Source organism: Chrysemys picta, chromosome 9, assembly GCF_011386835.1.
Source record: "Chrysemys picta bellii isolate R12L10 chromosome 9, ASM1138683v2, whole genome shotgun sequence".
NCBI lineage: Eukaryota > Metazoa > Chordata > Testudines > Emydidae > Chrysemys > Chrysemys picta.
The window spans coordinates 65,692,386-65,711,342 of record NC_088799.1 but is presented as its reverse complement, the minus strand read 5'-3'; the positions used below and the strand labels follow the sequence as shown (position 1 = coordinate 65,711,342).

Genomic DNA, 18,957 nt, shown 5'->3' with positions numbered 1-18,957 from the left:
CAGGGACATCACCAACCTCTAGGGTGGGACTCTTGGAACATGTGCTTACTGGCTAACGACATCATTTGTTTGCTCTCTGTGCATGGGATTAGCTGAAAAAAACCTAGCATCATCCTCAAGATGTGCAGGAAGCAGGAAGAAACATTTTGCTTCTGAATTAGGAAACTATAAATAGTCCCGGTGAGCAGATGGGCTGAACATGTTGACAGGAGCCTGTCTGGCCAAAAGGGATCTTTTCTGGCAGCAGAAAGGTAAAAATTGAAACACCTCCTTCAACTGCACCAGACAGTGCGAATCGCTTGTGAACTGGGGACTTAGAGAACAGGCTGGCATGAGGCATGGTGCATGCTGGGGAGGAGCAAGCTTCTCTTGTGCTCAGCTCTGCCAGAGTACCTCAACCCTCAGCTGCAGAGCCCCCTGCTATTCCAGCCCTGGGCTCCCCACACCCACTTTGCCAATGCCCCTCTTTCCTGACATGCAGCCCCTTGCGAGTCTGGGTCTGGGCTCCCCACACTGCTCTGCCAATGCCCCTCAGGCCTGACCTGCAGCCCCCAGCTATTCCAGGCTTGAGCTTCTCAGTTCCATTTTCGAATGCAGTGATTGTAATTACAGCGTAGTTCTGCTTTTCCATCCTTGCAATTGCTACTAAATTCACATTGCTGGGAAGTTAACGACATGGCTGAGAATGATCCTGGCGTACGGACAGTTTGCTGCAGCACAGGAGAGGAAGCAAAGCTCCAGTGAGGCCCAGCAGTGGTAAGGTGGGACTTTTCTCCACAGTGCACGCGCCTGTAGGTTCAGCAGGTCCGGGGCGCACTGAGAACAGGGGCAAGCTCCTCAGCTGATGTAAATCAGTGTTGCTCCATTGACTTCAGTGGAGCTACATCACCCTACTGAGGCTGAGGATCTGGCCCTTGGTTACTGGTACTTGCACTGGGTTCTGCCCCACACAAGATTTGAGACCTCTTGTGTCTGGGACCTGACATACAGTTACCATCCAGTAGGGGGAGTGGGGAGAGTACTGGGGTACATGGCTTGTGCTCAGGAAGTTGGGATAGAAGCAAAGAGGTTCCCACAGCTTGCTCTGGGCCTGCTTTGCTCCAGATCTCCCTGCACGACAGCTGGCTGAAGCCGGAGGAGTGGGAGGAGCAGTGGTGTTGGAGCAAGGAATAGATGATATGATGGCACAGGCAATGCTGACGTGATCCGTAACCCCCTTCCACTGACCTTTGGCAGAGAGGCCCGGGAGCCCGCGCTCTGGGTGGTCATGGTCAGCACTGTGGTGATCCCCAGCCCTACCCGGGCGGGTGCAGCATCCATATTGATCCAAAAGGAGACCCAGGAGAGGATGACAATCAGCAGGCTGGGAATGTACATCTGGATCAGGTAATAGCCCATTTGTCTCTCTAGGTGGAACTTCACCTCGATGCAGGTGAACTTTCCTGCAAGGAGAGAGACACAGGACAGGTCAGCGCCATGGATGGTCCCTAGGTCTGGGCAGCCCTAAGAGAGGTTGTGGTGACTTGGTCAGAACTCCCTAGCTCATGGCACATGGACTGGCATTCTGGGGCGACACAAAACCAAGGCATTGTCCAGGTGTGGCCATTGGTGGCCCCCTGGCACTCTTTGTAAGAGTTGGGGCATTAGCCCTGCTGGCCTGGCAAGTGATAACTCAGGGAGATAAGCTCCCAGCTTCCCCTGCTGTTTCAATTGGAGACAATCTCCAGCTGCACTTCCAGGCCTAAACTGTTGTTCCTGGGGTGGGATCAGGACCAACCTTCCTGCTCTGATCGCTTGCAGAAATCCCAGGGTGGAGTTATGTGCAGGGCAGTCTAGGGGGGTCGTTTACCTGTGCTGTGATGCTGTCAGGGCAGACTTCTACTGGTGTGTGTGTGTGTGTGTGTGTGTGTGTGTGTGCACTTACCTGTGTTGTAATACTTTGTACAATATCCCAAATCCTTTTCATCCCTCAGAATAAACTGTGGGAGTGTCAAGCCCTCTGCCACTTGGACAGCTTCTTGCTCTTCCAGCCACTCAAAGATCAGGTCATTCATGGTGTAGCCAACTGGCAAACAGAGAGAGCAGGAGAGAGAGTGAGGGTGGATGGAGCAAGGGAACGAGGGGAGAGAGAGTGAAAATTGGGAGACGATTCTCAGAACCCTCAGGCTAACTCTAGAAACAGGATGATGGAGAAGCAGACTTGAGGCTGCTCCGTGTGCTGGCACAGGGCATTCCCACTGAGGTTAGCCCAGTAGCTGTGAAGGGCTGTGGTGTAGTGGAGAACTTCCCAAGTTGGAATTCTGCTCTGTCCTGTGAGCCACTAGTTTTGGAGGTGGGACCTGCCCTGCATAGCTGGACGTGTTGAAATGCTGCCTGCAATGCGCGCTGCGAGTCCATGCATTCACGCCTTGGGACTAGAGCGGCGTAAGGACTTGAAAGTGCTCCTGTTTGGAAGGGAATAGCCACAAATGTGCAGATATGCATGCCACATAATAGATACACATGTGCAAAACACCACAGACATGCATGCACTGAGACTCACACATGCAATACAGACACAAACGTGTGCACATCATGCCATAGAGATGCACGCCTCCACAGAAATTCATACTCATGCAAACCTACTGACGAGCACACCTGGGATATACAGGCTATTCACACACACACTTGTAATCATTCCCCCAAACATAGAATCAGGAACTGTCTCTCTCTCTCAATCTCTCTCTCTCTCTCTCCTGGAACTAGAGTATGGATGAGTTTTTCTAGCAGCCATGATCCTCTTGCCAGGGTCTCATATACAGTATTAGGCCTATTTTCTCCCCACTTGCCCTCCCCCTCCTGCAGTGTAGGACACCCGGTCCCACAGTGGGGGCCACTGACCCCAAAATGAAGGGAGCGCTCAGGGTCAGAATTCCCCCACATGGTGTCTCTCAGCTGCTCACTAATCGTGCCCCTTTCCCTTCTATGCCCACAGCCCCCCTCGGCTGTGTTCCCATAGCCTTCCTTGGCTCATCTTCTCATTGCTGCCACCATTTGCCCCTCCTTTCCACCTTTTCCTCCCCTGCTTCCCCCTCACCTCCATTCACCCCTTTCTCCATCTCCCTCCATTGCACCCCTCCCCTTCCTCCTCTCCCGGTTACCCAGCAGTCCCCTCAGTCACAAGCAGCAGCAGGGGCTGCAGGTGTGTGTGGGCCGAGGGGACCCAGGCTGCAAGAGAAGTGGGGTTACATGCAGCCAGCTTGGGAGGGGGCCAGCACGGGAGGCGTGTACAAAGACAGCTGCTGGACACAGCCTGCTGATTGTCCTTCCCCTAGTGCTGCTGCAGGCAACCACCACAGGAGCAACCTGGAGAGATGGTGGGACATGGCCCTCAATCCTGCCTTACATCCTTATCCCTGCCCTGTATTCTCAGGGGGTACTCACAGCTCTCCAGCTGCATGGTGCATGTCTGGATGTCCATGGGGAAGTTCTTGAGATCCATGGGGCAGGAGAGGATCAGCGTCAGCCTGAGAGGAGCAGAAAGAATGGAGCAGGTTTGTCTGAGCCTGCTGCATTTGGATAGCCCTTCCCGCCCTTTGTCTTCCAAAGCAGCCCTGGGACTCATGGGGTCGGAGAGCTGTGCTGCTGGCCCATGGTTAACAGCAGGAGCAGAACCTCTCGTTAGTTCTATGTGTAATGGCCTCCCGCACCGGGGGCCTTGAACCAGGAAACTTCAGCACTACAAGCATGGGCCTGTATCACTCCAGCTAAAGGAGTAACTCCCTGAGCTGGTAATAGTAATAGGCTATTCACCACTGGGAGGGACATGTGCGAATCAGTAGTGACCTCACACTGGTGATGAAAGGGTTAATGTAGGCCTGAGCGGCATCTGGAGGATGCACCTGGTGTAATTAAAGATAAGGCCCAGTTGGAGAAGCGCTGGGTGGGACTATAAAGAGAAGTCTGGCTCAGAAGGGGCTGTAGGCAAAGAGCTTTGCAGTTACTCTCTGGCAGATGTAGGATTGGAGCAAGTTCCTGCAGCTAATCCTGACACAAAGAGAGGAACTGGACCCCGGGGAGAAGCCCTGGGAGATGCTGCTTGTTACCAAGAGCCAAGGAAGGGGCTGGGGAAAAGACCTGAAGAAAGGCTAATGGAAGGAGTCCAGGGAGGCAGCTGCAAGGCATCTGACAGAGCAGACCTTGGCTGCTTGTCCAAGGGTCCCTGGACTGGAACCCAGTGCAGAGGACGGGCCTGGGTTCCCCTACCAGCCACTGGCTGTAAGAGGATAAGGATGATCTAAAGTCCCGAGAGAAGTATACAAGGACCACAGGGCTGAGAGGTGGGGGCCTGATGCAAAGATACTGGATTATCTGTGAGACTTTGTCATCTTGGAAGGGGTAGAACTGAAATGTGACTCTCCCGGAGGGCCAAGTTGTAAGATGAGGCACCACCACAGGACCAGAGTGACCAGTGGCAGGGGATGCTGGAGAGGAAAAGGATGCTACACCATGTCCAGCCAGGCTGAGGGGCACCTGCGGTGAGTGCTCCCTTCTACACAAGTCAGAGGATCAAGAGTTGAGGGAAATGTGGTCCCAGTGAAAGGTGGATGCACACCTGGTTGAAAAAACATACTTGTAATAGTTATCAATGGCTTGCTGTCAAACTGGGAGGATATATCTGGTGGGGTAGGTTCCCCAGAGGTACATCCTGGGTCTGGTACTATTCAGTATTTTCATTAAGGACTTAGATGATGGAGTGGAGAGTACACTTATAAAATCTATGGATGACACCAAACTGGGAGGGGTAGCAAGACCTTTGGAGGACAGGGTTAGAATTCAAAATTACCTTGATAAATGGGAGAGTTGGTCTGAAATCTACAAGAGGAAATTCAGTAAAGACAAGTGCAAAGTACTTAAGAAAGAAAAATCAAATGTACGCACAACTACAAAATGGGGACTAACTGGCTAGGTGGTAGTATTGCAAAAAAGGATCCTGGGTTTATAGTGGATCACAAATTAATTCATATTCAATGTGATGCTGGCAGGAAAAAGGCAAATGTCGTCGTTCTGGGGTGTATTCACAAGAATGTCCTACCTAAGAGATAGAAGGTAATTATTCTGCTCTACTCAGCACTGGCGGGGCCTCAGCTGGAGTATTGTGTCCAGTTTCGGGCACCTCACTTTAGGAACAATGTGGACAAATTGCAGAGAGTCCAGGAAGAGCAACAAAAGCAATAAAGGGTTTAGAAAATATGACCTATGAGGAAAAGTTGAAAGAACTGAACATTCTTAGGTCAGAGGAAAGAAGGCCTGATGAATGTTCAGATATGTTAAGTGCTGTTATGAAGAGGACAGCGATTAATTGTTCTTCACGTCCACTGAAGGTAGGACAAGAAGTAATCATCTGAGTTTGCAGCAAGGGGGATTTAGGTTGACTCTTGGGGAAAACCTTTTTAACTCTCAGGGTAGTTAAGCACTGGAACAGGTTACCTAGGGTGGTTGTGGAATCCTCATCAGTGGAGGTGTTTTGCAGACCAGGTTAGGGGACAAACACCTGTCTGGGATGGTCTAGGTATATTTGGACCTGCCTCAATACAGGGGATGGCCTAGATGAGATCCCTTCTATCCCCATGTGTCTATGATCCTAAGACTCGTTCTTGATCCCTTTTTCCCGGGATGACCCTGCCTTGTTTCCCCCCTAGGTAGGCAGAATCTCCTCTCCTGCCTTCTCTTCATCCCCCCCCAAGGGAGCTCTCCCCATTTCTCCCTGCCCTGTGGGTACCTGATGCTGTACAGCACATTGCCATTCTTGAAGATGCGCAGCAGCTTGTTGTCGGTGGTGACCTCATGGAAGTTGGCCCCCTTCTCGTTGGCAAAGAACAAATCTGGCTTCCAGATGGAGTCCAGCATGGAGGGGTCCAGGTCCAGCGAGTCGTCCGGGTACTCCCTGTACGCCAGGCGGGGGTCATTCCACTGCTGGCGCAGGAAGACGTTCACCCGGTAATCCTAAGGGGAGAGGACCATCCATCACAACCAGCTGGGGAGGAAGAATATTCCCTACTATCAAACACCCATCGTGCCTCGAGGGACTTGGCTCTAGTGTGATGAGTGGGGCTAGAGAAAGAGGGCCAGCTTCCTGGGGAAGAGCAGTCAATTGGAGCTGCTGCAGGAAGCAGGCAACGCTCTCATTCCTCCGCTCAGCGGTGGAGAGGCGTTCTTGGGAAGGGTTGGGTGAGAGGGAGCAGCCAGTGACAGGTACTATGGCACTCCTGGAATAGTCATATTTTTAATAACCCTATTGAAATATCTAGAACGTTTATAGTGACTGTGTTTCTGGCTTCATGGATGTGTCCTACAGGAGCTAACGTCAAACAGGGTGACTAATGCAAATCCCCAGTTACTGAAGATAATGTAGGTAACAAATCCTCTTGTAGCTGGGAAGAGCAGACCCAGTGACCTGGCAAACAAAGTACTTGGAACTAGACAGGGACAGCCCTGATTGCAGAAGGGGGTCGGTGTCTCATGTTCAGGCCAGGAGTTTGTGACCAGAGACAGGCCTTGTGAGAGGATTTGGGGTTGTTTCAAACCTGCCAGGGTCTTCCTATGGAAGATGGGTAAGCCAGGCCTGCATATAAACTGTCTAAAGTTTTTAAAGATATGTTTCTCTGGAATGCCTTTTTCCTCTGATAGTACTCGCTTTCACAGTTGTTGGCACTTACTGTAAATTCACCACTCCCCCGCCGCCAGCAAAGAAGTCACAGTTCCTGTGCTAATTGTACCTCTAAAACCGTCCTCCCCATTTCTGTGAGGGCACTGTACTTATATTGCAGGCCTCGAGCCACGGGGTAAGATGATCCACTCCCTCCTGCCTGAGGCTTAGCCTGGGACTCCTATGATTTTTTTTTATTTATTTATTTATTTTGTAATTTCAGCAGCGCTGACTTCAATTCAGCCCCTGCAGCCCTCTTCTCTCAGGGTCACATGCCAGAGTTCTCCTGTGCCCATTCAGCTCTCCTAAAGCAAAGATCTGTTTGTTCTGACCAGCAGCACAGTTTTCTCTTCCATCCCAGTGCAGCCTGCTGCACCTCACACTGTTCCAAGTTCCATATGGGTTGCTACTCGCTTAACTCTGCAACTGGAGGGTGGGGAGGGGGAGTTGGCAGCGTTAATGGTTGCACACACTGAGGTGAAGAGAGGGAGCTCAGCAAAGGAAAAACCAAAAACCACAATATCAGCTCTGACCCAAACATCATGAGGGTTTTTTAGTCTCATGATTTTGGGGGGGTCTGACTCACGGTTGTAGGACCTTGGGGGTTGGCCCCACTGCATATGGTTCATCTCCTCTGCTGGCAGAAGGTGCCCTAGGGTCCTCAATGGCCAGGAGTGACTATGGCCTTTCAGTTCAATCTCATCTACAAGACTGACAGTGGGTCTGGCCAAAGGACAGGGCTTCTGGCCCCCGCTGCCTGGCGTGTCTTAAGAAAGCCGTGAGCCTCAGGGGCCCACCTCAGGTGGGGAAGGCAGCTTGAGTACTTGGCTGGACATCGCTGCTCCTCACAGGGGGGCTGAATGTACTGTGCCAGGCAGGGCTACCCCACCCCATTGGGGATGAAACACTCCTACAGGAACCAGCTCAGAGCGGCCTTGCACATCCCTGGGGAACAGCAAGACTTGCCTGTGGAAGGGAGCGAATACTAATCTCTTTCCTCTCTGGCCCCCAGAAGGCTCCAACTTCTCATGAGGTTCCTGCTATCCACCTCTCCCCACCACAATGCAGTTCCTAGTCCATTCTCACACCCTTCCCCCAAGACCCCCCACCGTTTAGCCCCTTGTCCCACAAGGGTCCCACCACTTCCCCATAAGTCTCCCAGTACCATGGGCAATGGGTCTCCATGATAGCTACAGGGTTAACACTAGAGGTGGGGCTGAACAAACCTTCAGGTGGGCTGGAGCTGACCCCAGATCTCATGGAGTTTGCCCATTCCAAGAGCCTGGTGCAGGCACAGCAAAGAGGGCCAAATTCCCAGCCCATGATGGGAGGTGCCACACCCAGCTGTCCCCTCCGCAGGCTTCTGGGGGAGTGGAAGGGGCTGGGAAGGAAGGTGGGACAGATGGTGACGTCTTACCATGGTGGTTTCTGTGACAGAGCCGAAGCTGTTGATGAAGATGTTGCATGTCACATTGACAGGCGGGCCTGAGAAACAACCAGACGAGGTGTGAGCCCTCCTTAGAGCAGCTGGTCTGAGGGGAATTGCTCCTCCTCTGCACCCCAACAGTCACTCACCCCAATAAACACACAGGCACTTGCACATACACACACACATAACCCCCATACACCTGTGCACACACATGCACTCTAAGGGAATGGGGGATTCCAGACCCCCCCCCATGTGTTCATTTACACTTATAAACTGTATCTGTGGGTCTCTCCAGGGGATGGAGAAAAGGCCATGGGGACAAAAATCTGGCTGGTTCTTCACCTCTCGAAAACTTGTAGACAAAAGCAAGGGCAGTGGGCTGGGAGTCCGGAGCCCACAGTTCTGGTCCCAACTCTGCCATTGGGATCTTGGGCAGGTTACTTCCCTCTTGAGGCATATGCTTCCCCTCCCTCTCTTTGTCCTATCTGCTAGATTGTGAGCTCTATGGGACAGTGGCTGTCTCTCACTATGTGTGTGTATGTACAGCCCCGAGCACAATGGGGCTCCAGGCAATACTGTAATCATAACAACTGGACTGGAATAGTGGGTGGCTGCAGGTCAGAATGGAGGGGCAATGGCAGAGCTGTAGCAGGTTCCCAGGCAGGAATAGCAGGGGGAGACAGGTCAGGGTTGAGGGGCATTGGCATGGGTCCTGCACCAAATCACTTGCTCACACTGTCCCTGATTCTAGTCAGCGCTGTCTGAGAGACTCTGGGTTTCAGTTGCTGTGGGATTTTTAAGCCTTATTTGGGCGCCATATTTACCTTTGAAGTTAGGTCGAATCCGGGCATCATACCCTGACGTTTTCCCCATGAGCTTGTCCAAGAAATCAGAGGGTGACATAGGCTGGCCAGAGTCTGTGGAAGTGGATTTAATCTCCTCTTTCCCGGAAACCAACCTGAAGGGGGAAAGGATGGAGGTTAGCAGGCTGGAATCCTTCCTCTTGGGCCAGGAACGCCTCAGCATCTGCCTCAGTGCTGTATGGAGGGCTGGGGAGCAGGAGTCTTCAAGGCACTGCTGTGGTGGAGCTCCTAGAGCCAGAGACCTGCCTGGCACAGACAGGGCTTCAGGTTGAAGAAGTTTGCTGCCATCCTGGCTGGTATTGCCAAGGCACTGCTTTGAGGAAGCTCACAACCTGCTAACATGGTTATTGTCAATGTCAGGATTGGGCAGGAGTATGGTAAATATCAATGAATTGGACAAGCAGCTGTTCCCCCTTGCGGTGTGTTCGAAATACTGTACGTGACCAGTGCTGAACAGTCACATGCAGCTGGGGAATTGCATTGCCGGCGGCAGGGAAGCGTTCGCTCTTTGCTGGAGCTGTTCTTTCTCCTCTTACCTATAACAGCGTCTGTGTCTCTCTGTGAGGAATGTCTGACCTGGGAGAGAGCAGCTGCAGCATATAGCCCTCGGTGCCAGGTGAAGCAGAAGCTTTGCAGCAGGGACAGAATAAGCCGTGGGCCTCTGCCCTGCCTGACTTCAGACAGCACAGATGCCTTCCACTGGTGGCACCAGCTTGCTTACCTATGCTTGGGCCCAGGGTCCTGCTGGTCTATGCTCGTGGGCTTGTGGTCATCTTGTGTCAGGGTGGGTACCCCATTCTGTGCGCTCTGGCTCTGTGCCTCTCGTGTAAGTAGTTGGAGTTGGCTCTTGGACTGAGATCTTTAGGGCAGGGCCTGTCTCTTTGTTATGTGTTTGTACAGTGCCTCACACAACTGCGGTAATAATGCTGGCCTGGACACCAGACTGGGAGCCAGGCCTCTGGAGTTCTACTCCTAGCTCTTACATGTACTCTCTGATCTCAGGCAAATCATTTAGAGTCTGGACTTAACATAATGAAAATTGATACAGACAAGTGCAGAGTATTGCACTTAGGAAGGAAAAATCAAATGCACAACTACAACATGGGGAATAACTGATTAGTGGGTATACTGCTAAAAAAGGATCTGGGGGTTACTGTGGATCACAAATTGAATGGGAGTCAACAGTGTTATGCTGTTAGGAAAAAGGCAAATGTCCCTTTGGAGTGTATTAACAGGAGTATCATATCTGAGACCCGGGCACTGGTGAGGCCTCAGCCCGAGTACTGTGTCCAGTTCTGGGGATCACGCTTTAGGAAAGGTGTTGACAAATTAGAGTCCAAGGAGAGCAATACAAATGACAAAAGATTCAGAAAACCTGACCTATGACTAAAGGTTACAAAAACTGGGCACGTTTTGTCTTGACAAAAGACTGACCGGGGGGGAGACTTGATAACAGCCTTCAAATGTGTTAAGGGCTGTTCTGAAGAGGACGTTGATCAATTGTTCATGTCTACTGAAAGTAGGACCTGAAGTAACTGGTTTAATCTGCAGCACAGGAGGTTTAGGTTAGATTCTAGGAAAGCCTTTCTGACTGCAAAGATAGTTAAGCAGTGGGATAGGTGTCCAAGGTGTACAATCCCCAGCACTGGAAGTATTTTAAGAACAAATTAAACAAACTCCTGTCAGGGCTGGTCTAGGTTTACTTCGTCCTGCCTTAGCGCAGGGGGCTGGACTTGATGACGTCTCCTGGTCTCTTCCAGCCCTATATGTCTGATTCTAGGATTTAACCTTTCTCTATGGGTGAAATCCAGCCTCCAGTTAAGTCAATAGCAAAACTCCCATTGACTTCAACCGGGGCCACAATGTCACCCTATGTCTCAGCTTTTCCATTAGTATGTGCCCAGTATCTCTGCCATATTTACCTGCCTCCCAGGACACGAGGACTGGTTGACAATAAAGCATTAAGTGCTAGTAAAGCCTTTCTGCCTCACTATCTATGTAGGCATTGATGCCTTCTGCAGTATGTGAGCACCTCTCCCAATGGCCATGTAGTTTGACACCAACAGGACCCCAGTTCTGTGACACTGGCTCCACTGGAGTCATGTGCAGTGGGTCCTTTCACTCCTCTGGGGCTGTGAAATGCCTCCTAATCCTGCTGATAGTGAAATGGTCTGGTGCGGGGACTCTTTGCTGGGCCTGGACCAGAGCAGGGAGAGGTGAGTTCCCCCAGTGGTGCAGCAAAGGAGGGGGGGGCTCAGTATCCAGCCACTTGCAGCAAAGGTTTAAAGTGACTAGGGGCTGAGGAGTGCAAGGAGGTAGGAGGGTGATTGATAGAGGTGTCGCCTCCTGTCTAGTTCTCGGTCAATCAGCTGTCAGCTGGTAAACTCACTGATTAGAGGGATCGGCTCTGCTGCTGCTGCTGCTGCTGTCAGTGTGTTTGCCCTGCGAAGGAAGGAGGGTTACAGACCAGCTCAGTCTGCCTGGCTGCTGGCGGAGCTGCTCCGGTGGTGGGCTGTGGGTGACCGGGTGGATGTGAATGGAAGGATGAAGATGCCATGCCCACATACGAATACACTGGGGATGGGGGGTGGGGAGTTTGCTGCCTTCCTCCTTTCTTCCCAAGTTCCCTTTCCTAATGATTGTCCCTTTGGAAATAACAGCACCCCCCCATTCCAGGGATGCTGATGTCCAGGGTTAAACCTTAGCTGGGATTCCCCAGCCGATCTACCTGCCCCTTCAGGCAGCCTTGCAAGATCCTGCTGCACACCCACCTGCCTGGGGAATGTCCTCTTCTGTGATGGGCCAGGCCAGTAAAGTATCATTCCTTCCTCACCTGCTTCCTGGTGCAGCTGTGGGGGGGCAGATCCTCAAGGCTACTTAGGCTCTGAACTTCCACTGGTGTCCTGAACCCCAGCACCGGGAACTCCGCTCCTAGACACTCCGGCTACGTCTACACTAGGAGCTAGGGGTGATTCCTCAGCTTGTGCTAGCGCTCATCATGCTAGCGTGCTAAAATAGTAATGTAGTCATGGCAGTACCGGCAGCAGTGAGTAGTGGGAGGGGCAGGCTGCCCTGAGCACAAACTGGCCTGAACCCTGGGGTACATACTTGGCCCGGCTAGCCCGTGCCGCCCTCACTGCTGCCCTTGCCACGGTGGCTATGCTTCTATTTTTAGTGCGCTAGCTCGAGGAGGGCTAGTGTATGAGCATGTCTCCTTGAGCGAGGACTCACATCCCCTAGCTCTGCTCCAGTTGTGGACTGTGGGGAAATAGAGGAGGGGGCCCTTCTTTTTAATAACCAGAGCTGTGAATCTGAAGGCCCCTAAATAAACCCTCAAACAGAGATCTGTTATGCTAGCTGCCCTTGCACAAAGCAGTGCAGGCCAGGGTGCAGGCCTAAGCCTGAGCAAGACTGAACAACACAATTTTTTGCCAAACTCGGTCAAGGGTCATGTCCTGAGGAGGGGGGAGGGGCAAGGAGGGAAAGAATAAAAATAAAAAGCCCCAGCAGCAGCACTAATGAAATATGTTCATGACTAATGAAATATAATAACCACTTGTGTGAAGCAATAGGTAACTTTAGCTAAATGCAATTTCTTGACTCATGCAGCTTCTCCTTTGGGTGATCTGTGACCCACTCCGTGATTCCAGCTATCTGCAAAAATAGCCAATCATAGATCCTCTTTAGGGGTCCCATGAACCCCCCCCCATCTTTAACCAAAAGACCCCGGAAAATAACATGTGTCTTGAGAAATGTACCCAAACTGGTGCCAAGTACCACCCCTGGGGAAAACCACCAAGCGCCCCTCTACCCAAATAAACATCCAATTCTCGGAAAAATTAGGAAGGTACCTAGGGGATGGGGGGGGGGGGGGACTGACCCCGACCCTAACTTCTTAACTCGCGGTTTGGGGAGGGACTGACCCCAACCCTAGTTTCTTAACTTGTGGTTTGGGGGGGGGCTGACCCCAACCCCAGTTTCTTAACTCATGACGCATTGTTTGTACTTAGTTTGCGGTTTGACGAAATAAAAGCCTGCCTGCGAGCGGCCCTCGGGGTGTCAGTCTTCGGACTGCACCCCAGTGCACCGGTATGTATGTCAATAAACTGGCCTCAGGCTTGAGTCTTTGAACTAAAATAATTGCGTGGGTGTCTTTGACCACAACAGGACGTAGCCTCCATTATAAATCCCAGCGCTGGGCCTTCCCCTCCCTGACACACAGTTAGTCATTGATCAGACACGTCACTAATACAGAGTTCAGGTTGCCCAGAGGTGTCTTGGTTTTGTTTTGAGTTCTGCAAAACGCAAATTCTTGAGAACTAGGAAATGAAGAATTAAGGTTCACCCCCACAGTACCTGAATTCTGTCCCCCTGGAGCTGGCCATAATCACTGGGAATTACCTGTATGCACTCTGTTCAGGGTAGCTGTACTGGATGGTGGAGGGATTGCTGGGAGCTGCCTGACAGAGCTGGGACTGTGATCTGAGGCAATCTGGGGACTGTGTTCCTTGGGAGGGATGTGATCCAGTGCTTAATTTGTGCCAGGGCTGAGCCCCGGCATCTCTGGGCTTGGCAGTTCGTAGCCCTGGCACCTCTGGGCTTGGCAGTCTGTAGCCCCGGCACCTCTAGGTGTGCTGCGTCAGTTATGAAAGTAAAAAAATTGCTTGAGCCCCAGCACTTCTTTCATTACAAATTAAGCACTGGTGTGACCTGTCTCCCTGACCCCTGGGTGTGTGATCATAGGGCAGAGGCTCATGTGTACCTTGAGAAAGCCAGTATGGCTAACTTCAGCACTGTGTTGCATAGGCTGTGTCAGTAACAATCCCCATGGCAAGGAGTTAGGTGGGAGATGAGGGTGGTCTGTAGGTCTAATGAAGGGTAAATGAAAGTGCAGTGTTAGATGGCATTGTGTGCCTGATGGTGGAGGGCTGTAAAAGTTAGTAGATGTGGGGTTCTTTCTGTGGAGTAGGGGAAGTGTCTGAGTGGAGATCCACTGTAGGTAGCTTGTTTGCTACAGTGTGAAGGCAGAATGCAAATGAGTTAGCGGTGTATTGAGACAATGAGGGCTGAGTAAAGGTTGAGTGGGTGTGTACCTTAACTCTGCATTTCCTAGCTATTAGCTGTTTGAGTTTTGCTGAACTCGACATTTGGGAAGGGCAGCAGATACCACTGGGCAACCTGAATTCTGCACTTATGAAGTTTGACATCATTGAATTTCCTAGGTTTGATTTTTGTTTTAATGAAAGAGAATTTTTGTTTGTAGGAGTTAGTGATCGTGTATGCAGCTGTAGTGAGTGTATAGGTTTGCAGTTGAGATGTTACTGTGGCTAGGTAAAGGTTGCTACATGATTTCTGAATGCTTCTTTCCACTCCTGTACATTTTGTTATAGTGGAATGGGGATTATGGTCTGCTTCAGGGTTTATAACTGAGTTTTGGAGGTAGGAGGGTAATATAAGTTATGGTTTGAGCCTCAGATATGTGCAAAAAACATTGGTAGAATCTGTGAACCTTGAGAGGCTTTTTCGGGCGGGGGGTTGTTTTGTTTTCCCCCCTGTATCTTGGGAAATGACCCCAAATTTGGAACATTAACCTCACCCTGGCTGTGCACCCCCAGGAGGCACATTAAATGTCAATCCAATCCAGCTATACATGCAATTTTAGAGCATTTAGAAGAATCTCCTTTAAACAGAAAAGTCTTTTCAGCTGTAATTGTAGTAGAGCAGCTGCTCTGCTATAATGTTACATGAAATTAATCATCAGCAACTGCTTTGCTAATGCAGATCACCAGCACCGGGGAATCCTGAAAGGGGACCTTCTTAGCAAGGACACAGGGCGGTTGGAAGGAAGTGGCTCTGCACATCCAGCTGCAGCACTGGAGGTTCAGAGAGGTGCGAAGTGGTCCCATCAGCTCAATAAGTTGTGCTCAGCTGAATGAGAACACTGCAGCGAGACAAAGGCTGCCTTGAGATGATGGCTCAGAAGCAGATTGTAGTGACCTGTCACATTTCACCTTCAGATTTCTGCCCAGGGTGTACTCAGACTTATAGTCCTCTGGGGTAGTGCAGGTTCAGTGGCCACAGTGTGAAAACTGGCCGTCTAGCAAGCCTGTGGGCTCGTTTGTCTGCACATGTGCTGTGTATCCACTTGGCTTTTGAGTGTTAGGCTTTATCCTCTCTAGAGAGTAACTCTGCTGAATGATGTCTTCAGTACTGCTTCCCTGAAGGGGCAGTGGGTGCCATGCACTAGCTGGGGTAAATATTCATCAACTGAGACCACTGAGGGCATGATCAGAGACAGGGCTTGAAACACACACACACACACACTGTGCAAAAAAAATGTTGGTAGAATCAGCCAACATGAGGTACGCCTGTCTTTTTGGGGGGAGGCTGTATCTCAGGAACCTCTTGCTCAAATGATGCCAAATTTGGATCACGAACCTACCATCTGCCCCCATGAGGCATGGCAAATGTCAAAGCAAACCGAATAAGTATGGGGATTCTATAGCACATGGAGGAGCTCTCCTTTAAACAGAAAACGCTGCTCTGCATTCATTATAGAAGAGTTAGTGCCAGTGCTGGGCACTCAGCTCCCTTACACTCTGTTCTAAACCCAGTACTGGTGATTGATCCCTGTCAATGCATAGTATCTTCAATGATATTTCCCCTTCAGTGTTGTACGGTAGTTTCCTGCCTGATTAAATGATGCTCACTGATTAAATGGGCCTGATGGGATTACTATTCCAAACTTCATACTATTTTGTAAGAATTCATATCAGCTATGTAAACACTTTGTCTTTGTATGTGTGCATAAGATTAGCTGTTTACTGCACATAGTGTACATGGCTGTAGGGTCACCCATAGAGTTTAGTGGCTCAGTACTGGAATGTTACTTAAGCTGCAGGTTGGGAATCAGATGCACTGGCCTAGCTCTGGGGTGGTCTAGGCCTGGAGTATCTGGGATGCTATGGGTCTGGAGTGTGGTGCTTTGGCACAGCACAGCAGTGTCTTGGAATTGAAATATCTTAGGGATGCTGAAGGGCAGAAACGGGCTGCACTGGGTGGTGTGTCTGTGTGGTTGGAGGACTGTAATACCCAGAATGCTGTGGGACAAGAGTGAGGTGCATTTGCAGAGCAGTGTAGGGACTTCTGGTGTAGAATATCTAAGGAAGTTATACCCAGAAGTGAAAAATATTGGTAGGGCTTCATGGGACTGCAGGAGTGAAACAGCACAGGGGTGAACATTTACCCCAGGCACTGAAATCATAGGAGAATCTGACATGAATTATTTCCTGAACTGTTTCTGTGGATGATGGAGACTTATTCAAAATTATCTCAAACGGTATATTTTGATGAATCTACATTTGCTTGTCAGTTTCTCTCCCTCCGTCAATCTGTAATGATCATTTGAAGGAACAAAATAAAAGACATTGACTAAACACATTGCAGGATGTGCTGTAACACACAAGAAATGGCTTTAAAACTCTGGGCCCAAGGGAGCTCTGGCACTAGCTCTTAGCGATGCTACATCCTTGCTTGCTATCACGCCAGATCTAGGCACATGTGATACTGCTGCCCCTACTTGCAGCTGCAAATTCCATTTCCTTAGAGCAGTAAAACGCTGCATGTTGGGTCTCTGGGAAAATAAAAGTCAATCGGTTACCTCATAGCACCGCCCAAGGCAAGTGTTGATCCCTGCCTGTGCTATAGTCACCCAAAAAGACACAGCCTGGGCTAGAGTCACCCAGGGAAAACCCTGCCTATCAAGTTATATTGCTTAATTCCTATGTGCACCTGACAACATCTCTTTTCATATTAGCTTGCTGTTGCATGAGCAGCTTGGGTGAGACCAAAAGGCTGGAAGAGAATCTGTGGGGAGTGGGACAGCCCACTGATAGGAAACCCATAGTGTTCCAGAAACCAGGTCAGCAAAGAGTTAAGTCAGGCCTTTGCCAGACAGACCAGTGACCTGAGCCCTCACTTTAGAGGAAGATGAAAGATTCTCCCCCCTCCACAGTGCAAGTGGAAGGATCAATCCATTAGTGCTGTTGCATGTGCATTAGGGAGCTGCAGGGAACAGGCCATTGCCTCTGGAGCCAGCTACATGCCCATTCAGCAAACACTGCTTAGCACCACATACTGTCCTGGAGACAAACGTCCAGTTTGCAGTCAATGAGCAACGCCTCCCTGCCACTCAGTTATAAACCCTTGGTCTGGGAGGTGAATGCCCAGCACATTACACACCCCTGATGCTCAGTTATAAACCCTGGCGCTGGCTTTGTGCTTACCAGATCCTCAGGCCCAGGTTCCCAGCTGTCTCCAAGTTTCTCTCAGTGCATCAGTTGAGAGAAGAGGAAAAAGGTGACAGAAAATTTGCTGCAATTTGTACCGAACTGTCCGTGACCCAAGAGGCTGTGTCCTGTCCATCCCCCACCTCCAACCATCTATAACATCTGAAGGCAACATATAGGCAACTTAGCCACTCTCCCTTTCCTTGCTACTCCCCCCACAGCATGGACTGGGGTGGGGTGTAGATGGGGTGGGGTGTCTCAGTTACCTGTGAGCGTCCCTTATGAAACAGCACAGGGGTGAACATTTACCCCAGGCACTGTAGATGAGTTTCCCTTATGAAAGAGGAATTCCAGGGTAGGCCCCTGTGTTGTTTTTGCAGCTACCTTGTGCAAACAGATCTGCCATGGGGGGAGGGTGGCCTTTGGCTACAACCCCCGTTTGGCAGTCGCTTCCCACCCCACCTGGTCCTACTTCTCCTGTCTCTCCCTGTGCACTCAGAGCTATGAATTGCTCCATCCCTGCTCCACAGTGTGTCCTGTTCTCTTTAAAGCCTGCCTGTGGCCCGGGAGCAGGGGTGTTGGAACAATTTGTATAGTGGGAGTGCTGACAGCCATTGAACCAAACTGTAAACCCTGTATATGATGGAAACCACTTCAAGCCACGGGGTGTGGCAGCACCCCCCACACCTCTAGTTCCAGCACCTATGCCTGGGAGGGTTTCTCAGTATCACCTCGGATTCTTCCCCTCTGGTGGGTCAGTGCCAGAGGGTTTGGTGGGGCGCGCAGCCCCAGGTTGGGGGCATAGAGCACTGGAGAGTCAGCAGGAGGCTGGTGGGGTCTGGAATTGTTGGCTTCAGCCCCAGTTCCCCTCTGTGTCTCCGGCTAATGGCACTTGGGGGGGAATAACGAGGCCAGGGCTGGAAGACAGGCTGGGCTCAGACTCCCTGTGCCCCGAGGCCGGCAGGTCTCTCTGTTTCAGTGAAGACTCAGAGGGCAGAGAAACCACCACCTTGCGGGCACGCCCCTGTCCGACGCCCGGTTCCGGCCCCCGGCGCTGCCCGCTAACACCGGGCAGTCAAAGCCCGGAGCAGGGCGAACCTTAGGGGGATGCTCAGTTATGAGTCTCTCCAGCCCCCGCGTGGTCCCCAGGCAGCCTCGCCCAGCCCTCCCCAGGCTTTTAGGCGGTGCCTGGTGTCTGTCCCTCAGCCCGCGGGCAGCCGAGCGACTCCGAACCTGAGAGTCCCGCTCCGCCTCCTGCTCTGCAGCCTGTGGACAGAGCTTCTCGGTGCTGCGCTGGAGACTCGAGTCGCCCTGCGTCTCCCCGGCAGTGCCCAGCCCCCGCCCCGCCGCCCGAGCTCACCCTTCCTTGCACCCAGCGGGGTTCTTTAAAAAGCAGGTTCCCCCCCCCCCACGCCTGCCTACGGAACCTCCTTTATTCCTTGTCTGCGAGCGGGCTGGGGCCAGGCACCGCTTCCATCTCCACTGTGCAGCGCCATGCGCCCCTTGTCCCCGCTCGCCAAAGGCTAGTGGGTCGGTACCGTTAGGAGCCCCGGGGGAGACCGAGTGGCGTGGCCCTCAGATCCCAGCACGCTGGAGGGGGCTAAGTTTCACAGACAACTACATTCCCACCCTCTTCTCCTTCCCCTGGGCCATAATGGGCAATTATTATCCTTGGTGGGATTTGCAGGT

At 51.4% G+C, this 18,957-nt stretch overlaps 1 protein-coding gene across 4 annotated transcripts in view; it reads right to left on the bottom strand.

Annotated features, from left to right (window-relative positions):
- Nucleotides 1-18,957, bottom strand: part of LOC101932104 (glycine receptor subunit alpha-4) — a 41,227-nt gene that overhangs the window by 21,309 nt on the left and 961 nt on the right. For all 4 annotated transcript variants that reach the window (XM_005285665.2, XM_065556452.1, XM_065556449.1 and 1 more), the window contains exons 2-7: nucleotides 8,942-9,075; nucleotides 8,106-8,173; nucleotides 5,762-5,985; nucleotides 3,424-3,506; nucleotides 1,925-2,065; nucleotides 1,228-1,442 (exon numbers count right to left, since the gene is read on the bottom strand). In XM_005285665.2, coding sequence (XP_005285722.1) covers nucleotides 1,228-1,442; nucleotides 1,925-2,065; nucleotides 3,424-3,506; nucleotides 5,762-5,985; nucleotides 8,106-8,173; nucleotides 8,942-9,075 — 865 coding nt within the window. The remainder of the gene's footprint in view (nucleotides 1-1,227; nucleotides 1,443-1,924; nucleotides 2,066-3,423; nucleotides 3,507-5,761; nucleotides 5,986-8,105; nucleotides 8,174-8,941; nucleotides 9,076-18,957) is intronic.